Raw genomic sequence first — 8,295 nt, forward strand, 5'->3', positions numbered from 1 at the left:
CCGGCGGCCCGGGCCCCCGCGCCCCCCCGCCGCTGCTGCTGGGCCGCCCCGCCGCCTCCTCCGCAGCAGCACCAGCAGCTCCAGCAGCTCCGACCACCCGGCGGCATGGCCGCTTCCCGCCGCATCCTCCTCCTCCTCTTCTTCCTCCTCCTCCTCCTCAGCTTCGCCGCCCCCCTGGGCGCTAAGGTAAGGGCAGCGGGTGGGACCATGCGGAGCCTCCCCTCGCTCCCTCCCTCCTGCCTTCCTCTCCCTCCTTCCCTCCTTTTCCTCCTTCTTTCCTCTCCCTCCTTCCCTCCTTTTCCTCCTTCTTTCCTCTCCCTCCTTCCCTCCTTTTCCTCCTTCTTTCCTCTCCCTCCTTCCCTCCTTTTCCTCCTTCTTTCCTCTCCCTCCTTCCCTCCTTTTCCTCCTTCTTTCCTCTCCCTCCTTCCCTCCTTTTCCTCCTTCTTTCCTCTCCCTCCTTCCCTCCTTTTCCTCCTTCTTTCCTCTCCCTCCTTCCCTCCTTTTCCTCCTTCTTTCCTCTCCCTCCTTCCCTCCTTTTCCTCCTTCTTTCCTCTCCCTCCTTCCCTCCTTTTCCTCCTTCTTTCCTCCTTCCCCCCTCCCCTCCCTCCTTCCTTCCTCTCCCTCCTTCCTTCCTCTCCCTCCTTCCTCCCCTTCCTTCCTTCCTCTCCCTCCATCCCCTGCAGGACCCGCGGCTCCTCCGCTCCTTCTCTGCAGGTTTCTGCTCCCCTCCTCGTTACCTTCGGTCTTGAGGTGCTTGAGAAGGGGGGGTGTTTGTTGGGGTGGTATTTTCGTGTCTCCCCCCGCCCCAGATTGACCCCGAGGAGCCGGGGGGCTCTAAGGACGCCTGGGCAGGCTTCACAGCATCACCAAGAAGGAGGCAACAGGGCTTTTCGGGGGGTTTTTGGGGTTCACCCCGGCTTTCCCCCCCCCCCACGTTCATCCCTGGCAGAGGGGCTGGCTTCTGTCTTCAGGCTGAAACCAGATTTTCCTCTTCCTTCTCCCTCCTGTCACCCACCCCAGCCACTTATGGGGCTGCACAGCAGGGTACGGAAGCCCCACGCTCCCCCTCATCTCTCCTCCACAAAAGACCCTCCTCAGCCTGGCCCCTCCTCGTGGCACTTGTTTCACAAGAGCCCTGCACACATCCCCCCCCCTCCCCAACTTTGCCAAGTCCCCTTTCCCTGGGGGGGAATGGCCCCCCTGGTTGTGGCTGGGAGGCAGAGATCCCTGCTTCCCAGAGCTTCCCGGCTGTGCCCCTGCCTGCACGGGTCACTGCATCCATTGTGGCTTGGCCCTCCCGTTTCCCTGAGGGGAACCCGGCCGGATTTCTTTGCCTGCTGAAAGGATTCTGCTCTGCTCAAGGAAGAGGGGGGGCTTGGGTTGTGTGTTTCCCACCCCCCAGGCACAGCAGCTTTACAGCAGACAACCCGGCGTTTTGAGGAGCAGCAACAGCAGCAGAGTCTCCTGTTCTAGGATTGGCTTAATTTAAAAGCCCCAATGTGTTGTTCCCACTTGGTTTTTTACCTTCACACCTGCTGCCTGGTCTGTTTACCCTTTAACTGAAGGGCTGTGCCTCCAGGCAGAGCAAGCCGGGTCAGGCTAAAGAGATGTGAAGTCATTTAGGACTGACCTGGATGGGCTCCTCCATCAGCCTGTGTGTACACAAGCCTTGGTTCTCCCTGCCCCTAGCAGCTGTGTTTGCACAGTACCTGAGAAGAGGGTACCAAGGGCTGGGAGGAGGGCTGCTCAGCCCTTCCCAGGACAAGCACTGCTGGTGGATCTGCCCCGAGGACTCCCTTACTCCAAGAGATCCCTGCAGAACACTCTGATCAAGGATTGCATGGTGCAAGTTGGCCTAGCAGAGGTGGTTGCTAGTATGGATTGGTATTTCTGGTGCAAGCCAGCACACAAAATGGTCATTAGGGTGACCAGCAGTTCCTTTTGTTCCAATTTCTATATACAAGAAGTGTCACAGAAGCCTCAATCCATAGAGAGGGTCAGCAAATCCCTTCCTATGTGGGGCTAACTGGATTCAGCACCTCTAAACAACCTGATGCAAGAGATGCCTTGTGCACACAGCCTGTTACTCCCTTCTTCCCCTCCAGACATTTCCATCCTTTCCACCAGCTTGCCCTGGAGTTAAGTGTGTATCCCACTTGAAGGGAACAACCTAACTGACTTGGATCAAGTATTTTCTAATGATGTGCAGCACCTGCCCATGAACTTTGTGTCACTGCAGGATTACAAACAATTCTTGATAGTTCTCCACCAGCTTCTTTCTAATTTGCCTCTCCTGCACCTCATGATAGTCCAGATCTCTTGTTACTTACCTGCTGCAATATCACACCTTTAGCAAGCTGCCATTTTCCCACAGATCAGTGTTCTTCCTGATCCTGTAGAAATTACCCTGCCTTGCTCATTTTACCTGAGGATACCTTCCCTTCATTAAAAATTCCTTCTCAAATGCCTCGTTTCAACTTTTCTAAGGAAAACTGGGCTTCGTGTCTGCTTCCAACGTTGAATTTCTCATGCAAACTATCTAGTCTACCCAAATAGGATAAAACAATGAGAGGATGAGAAATAGCTTTACAGAAACAGCAGTTATTTTGTAAAACATCAGGGCACAATTGCAAATGCTATTGTTTTTTTTTCCAGGGCTGTGGTGGGCTCTGTCACCACAGCTTTAGTCAGAGAATGACACGGGGAACCCAGACCAGGGGAGTTGAACACAATCATTCATTCCCAGATAACAATCTGACAACCATTCCAGGCATTAAGACATCTGAAGCTACTTAGTATTTCAGTAAGAAGTGTGGTTTGCTGTAGAGAGAAGCCCTTAAGTAAAGGGATCGTGGACATTTTTGGGTAGAGGACGTGCAGTTAACGGCCTCAAAAAAAGGTCTGAAGAATTTGTTTTTCAGCTGCTGTTTCTAGTAGCCTTACAAGCTTAGACATGGTTGAGCAGAACAGTTTACGACACCTACTGTGCCCTTCAGTGGTGGGCCAGCCCTTAAGGCATTCCAGGCTGCAAGGGAGAGCCTTCCCCCCCCCCAAGCTCCTCTATTAAGGAAACTAGACAGGCATGTTTGTGGTCTCTCTTCCCAGACAGCTTATTTTCCAGGAGCCAGGCTCTAATGAATCTCAAGATTAGGCACAACAATAAGCAACACAGGAGACTGGGCCACCGACACGGTAATTGCAGTTTTTCCCAGGTTTCTGGGAAACCCGGCGTAGCTCCAAGCTGATCCCAGAGAGCCAGGGGAGAATTTACTTTTATCCCTTTCAGCTCTTCAGAAAGACCGCCTGGAAATCCGATAGGATGTCAGGCCCAGGCCCACCCCACTTCTTTGCAGGGCTGAAGCATTTTTGTTTGTGGCAGCCTTTGTCTGGCAGGGGGTTGGAGGGGAAAGCAGCTGCCGGTTCTTCGGGTAGATGGCAAAAGCTTTCGGTGATGCTGGCTTAGAGACTGATGGATATTGGTAAATCTGGAGGCAGCTATTTTATCCTGGAGAAGAACCCCCTGCAGGTTGGGGTTCAAAGCTGTGGTGCTTCCTACAAGGGGACAGGAGGGCAACCCTCACCTGTTCGGTTGCGTGGCCTCCGGTGTAGGCGCCGAGGTGTGGAAATAACTCGGTTAACCTCAGAGAGGAAGAACAGCAGCTGTGTAATCACCAGGTGCCAAGCCACAAACCCCTCAAGGGAAATTCTTGTGGAGAGCACCTGTCTGCACTGGAATACGGTCTGTCTTTTATATGCATGTAAATTCTAGGCCTTATATTCCTCATCCCCTAAGGAGTCGTACTGGAGCCTCTTACCTCCTTTGGGCCCAGCACTCACCCAAGGCCAGGAAGAACCAGCCTTATATAAAGAAAGACTGGACCTGTGTGCATCTCTTGCTGTGGTGTTTCTAGCCTGCCCTGTTTCTGTGCTCCTGCAGCAGAATGCAAATGAGAGCAGCTCCAGCATCTCCTAGAACCAGGAGAGTGCACAAAAGTTGTTGTAAAGCCCCTTTGATTTCTCCTTCTGCAAGGAGGGGTGGACCAGGGGGGATTCACTCAGCCAGAAGGTAGCCCTTGGGATTTGCTGAGAAGCCTGGGAAACTAAAGCCCAGAGCTAATCTAACTTGGATTCTGTCCCACAGTCCTTAATTTATTATCTGGACATTTGGAAAATGCAAATATCTCTAATTAAAAACAAAACCCATTTTTATGTCATGGCTAATGCAGACTTGTTCCTGACAATATAATAAATTCAGCACAGATTGAAACCAGCTGCCCCAGCTTGAAGTACCTGAAGTTTCCCCTCCACCTCACCAGGTCTAGGACTCAGATGCAGTCATGCCTAAAGTCTCACTGGCCAAGGGGACAGCTCAGCATTGTCCTTGCTTACACAAGAAAATAAATGCTCCTTGCAAGGACTAGCAAGGGAGCTTGGTCATGGAAACCCTGAGAGCCAAATCAATCTACTTAAAAAATGATTGATTCCTTCAGTGCAGAGAGGAAGCAGGAATAGGGCTGATGGGTATAGGACAACACATTTTATTTTAAAGGAAAAAAAAAAAAGAAAAAAAAAGGTGTCTCTTTGACTAGCATCCTTCAATAAATCTTCATGTGGGCACCTGCCATTCCTGAAAGTCGCAGTGCGGAGAGAAACATATTCTGTGCTAACTGTAAGAAACAGGCACACAAAGGCAGAGCTGCTGATCTGCCCCAAACCTCAGCTCTGCCACCACATGCCAAGTCTCCCTGCAGCCAGCAGAAACACCCAAGAGCAGTAAATCTGAAAAGGAGCCTGCAGCTTCCCACCACTCCAAATAGACAAAGTGTTTTTCAACATCCAGAGTTAGGTCAGTAGAACAGGCTGTTCCACTTCCCTTTGCCTGTTGCCCTTCTACCCCATCTCACCTATTTGGATTGCAAGATCTCTGGAGCAGGACTATCTTGCAGGGTGACAGCCACATAGATTTTTATTGCCACCTGGGGTAAAGGTATGTAAATATTGCAGCTTTTGGTCTGCATGCCTTCCCCCTCCAGACAGTCCATGAGCCTCATGTCACTACTGAGGGAAATGGTAAGACACCAGCTTTGGTTATTACCCCAGCTATGGGAGAGTCTGCATTGTGCTGAACTCTCTGTTCAGATATATTATTGGCATTTTCCTTCCCTAGAGCTGCAAAGAGCTCTTCCTCCACAGGCCTTGAGATGCTTGTCACAGGGAGGTATTTTTAGCTGAAAATACCTTACAATAAGAGACCTTTCATTTCTTTCCTTTGTAAATGTGGAAGCTACATAGTCAGCACTTCCATTTACAGCCTGATGATTTAGAGTCAGACAAAAATTCTCATAGGAAAAAGGTTGAGATGATCATTTAGAAGAAGAGAAAAAGGAGGAAAACTTTTGGAAAACCTGTCTGTTTCTTTTAAATGTTGGTTTTCTCTTGGCACAGCTCAGGTGCTGGTCACAGCATTTGGTCCCTGTCAGGCGAGTCAGCTGCAGCCAGAACATCCAAGTACAGCAGAGAGTTTTGTTGTGTTGTATTCAACATCAACTCTTGTAATCACTAGAGAGTAAAGTATCTGGTAACATGCTGCTTTCTTGCAGCAGAGTAGGTTACTTGCAACATGTTCTGGCTATCACCAAGAAGAGGCACCACACTCATTTCAGCCACACTGTTGTAAATTAAAGACATCTACATGAAACCAGCTGCATCTCCTCTGCCCAGAGGATGTTCTGTTGGCAGACACTGCAGAAACTACAAGTTACACTACAAGATGAACAACACTTTGGCTTTATTACACCGCAGAAGAGGGTCAAGCCAAGAGACAGTCAACCCAAACAGTGAACAGAACACATCTAGTGAGGAGCAAACCCTGCTGAGTTTTCCTACCCATCCATCAGTTATGCTTTGCAGACCAGTTCTTTGCCACTGCCACAAACCAGCATGATTTGCTAAAAGCAGCATGGATACAACTTCTCCAAGCCCTTGCTTTAACACAGCAGACTTCACACACACACACACACAAATCATTAATTTCCTTCTACCAACACTGAAACACCATCAGCATTTTCAGCTGGATAAATCCCTGTCCTGTGTTGAACTCACTGCTGCATTTCACACTTCTCACAGCTGTATTTCAGTAAACAGCACATTAATTCCTGCACAGGCTAGTTTGCCAAAGCCCACCAGAGCTTTTAGGCCAGACACTAAGCAGGAAAAATATCACAACCCCAAACCCAGCTAAAACAGAGTCTCTTACCTGCTGGGAACTGTGGAAGCACAGCCAACAGCAGCCTGCTGCCCGTCCCTGTTGGGACCAAAAGAGCTCAGGTTTGCCCAATTTAAAGGCTCAGCCCCAGCAAGGCAGGCTGGGTGGGGGGGCAATCCTTGGTGCATGGGAAGAGGGGCAATGGCAGGAGGCTCTGGTTCTGAAGCACACTTGAAAAATCACTTTGGTGAGGGTGGGAGGGTCAGACCTCGGTGGGCTGTGTGAGCTGTGATCAGTTCTGTCCCACCCAGCCTGGGTGTGACGCTGTGGGGTCAGGTTGTTGTTGCTGTCATACATATGTAGCCCCACGGCCCTTCCCTGCATCATGTCATGAGATCCCAGAGGCATCCTCCTTCCCATGCATAACCCAGTCTTGGAGGGAAATTTGAATGTTGAGACTTGTGAGCCTGTTCAGAAGGAATCCAGGTGGCACAGTCCCTGCGGGAGCTACCTTTGGAAAGCCCTTCTTTTCCCAGGGTGCTGAGGAGCCAGGTTCTCCAGCTAACCATGCTCTGTTTCTGTCAGGACAGTAGTGAGGCAGCAGATGGAGCTGGCCCCTGGGATGAAGAAGTCACCAAGTGGTGGGGAGAGTGGAGCTCCTGGTCCACCTGCTCCCGATCCTGCGGGGGAGGCGTGATGTCCCGGGAGAGGCACTGCTTGCAACAGAGGTGAGTCCTGTCCCAGCCTGAGCCCCTGGCCAGGCCCCTTGGCAGAGGGGAAATGATGTGCCCCTGACCTGCATTTTGGGGCTGAACCTCTTGAGTTGGCGGGGTTGACCATCCCATCTTCTGTGGCCTCTCGGACAGGAAGGTGGCTGTTGCCTGTGGGGAGGGGCTGTTGAGGCAGAAGCTCAGCACAGCAGGGTTGGTCCCCTCTTAGGGGCTGTGGGAGACTTGAAGGTGATGGGATTGTGGGCTGGAGAGGCCAGCTCTGTTCCTCTTCTTCTTCACAAACCATGGCTGCTCTGACCAAACCAACTCTGACTTGTAGCCAGCTCCTGTGCTAAGGATGTGGCTACATATTCCCAGACTATGGAGGGAACTTCATTTACTCCTGGCAGGAGCCAGCTCAGCCACATCTAAGCAATTTCCCCTCTTTGTTTCTTGGAGAGCTTGCAAGTTTTTTTCCCTCTGTCCTTTATCTGTCTGTCATCTGACAGCACCTCCATTTGTCCCCTACAGCCACGTTTGTCCCCTACAACTACTACAGTCCTGGTATCAGCTGGATGGGTTTGTGGCAGTGGAGACAGCTGGGGAACTTCACCTGCCTGAACTCCCACTGTCCCCTCCAGGCCAATTTCCCACCAAGCCCTCCTCCTCCAGCACCACACTAACCTGCTTCTCCAGGCTCCTGAGTTGCTAATGAGAGCTGATGTCCTGCAGCACAGCAAGCCCACAGGGGCTGCCTGCCCCATGCCTGCCTCACACTTCTCCCCTTTCTCTTCTGTCTGAATGCACTCCTGAATGGAGAAAGCTCAAGCTAGGGCCCCCAACCTGCTTTCCTTCCTACAACAGAAAACTTGAAGGTGGGCAGCATGGTGAAGGTCCAGATGTGCTGCAGTACCTTCCATCTGGATGTGGCCTCCCTGTTAACCAGGCTTGTCAGTGTCTCTGCTGCTGCTCCTCCTCCCCAGCACACTGTGGTCATCATGGGAGGGCAGTGGGAAACAAGAGGGTTGGAGAGACCCTGGGGCTGTCCCACACTCTGCACTACCAGAGTGGACCTTCTGCCCTTTGCCTCCTGCCAGAAGATTATTTTGTATTCTCCATTTGGCATCTGCTCTATCCTTGACTCCACATATGGAGAGGGGAGGGCCTTGCTGTGGTGTTTTACTCCAGGGATCTAGTTTGAATTTGTTAAAAAAAGAAAAGAAGCCCAACAGAAAACCCAGGCAAAAAGTTTCTGCAGCTTTAAGGAGAATGGCTCAAGTGTGAGCCAGGGATACCCACAAAACAATTTACACCTGAGTCTGCAGGCAGCCTCTGCTTCAGCTGGAAGGGATGGCCATTTTCAAGCCTTTTGGTGGAAAG

At 51.2% G+C, this 8,295-nt stretch overlaps 1 protein-coding gene across 1 annotated transcript in view; it reads left to right on the forward strand.

Moving 5' to 3' along the window:
• The first annotated feature begins 105 nt into the window (after positions 1–105).
• LOC104386128 (ADAMTS-like protein 2) overlaps positions 106–8,295 on the forward strand; it is a 21,945-nt gene continuing 13,755 nt past the window's right edge. The window contains exons 1-2 of the mRNA XM_009994672.1: positions 106–186; positions 6,791–6,933. Coding sequence (XP_009992974.1) covers positions 106–186; positions 6,791–6,933 — 224 coding nt within the window. The remainder of the gene's footprint in view (positions 187–6,790; positions 6,934–8,295) is intronic.

Source organism: Chaetura pelagica, unplaced genomic scaffold (genome assembly GCF_000747805.2).
Source record: "Chaetura pelagica isolate M959 unplaced genomic scaffold, ChaPel_1.0 scaffold363, whole genome shotgun sequence".
Classification (NCBI taxonomy): Eukaryota; Metazoa; Chordata; class Aves; order Apodiformes; family Apodidae; genus Chaetura; species Chaetura pelagica.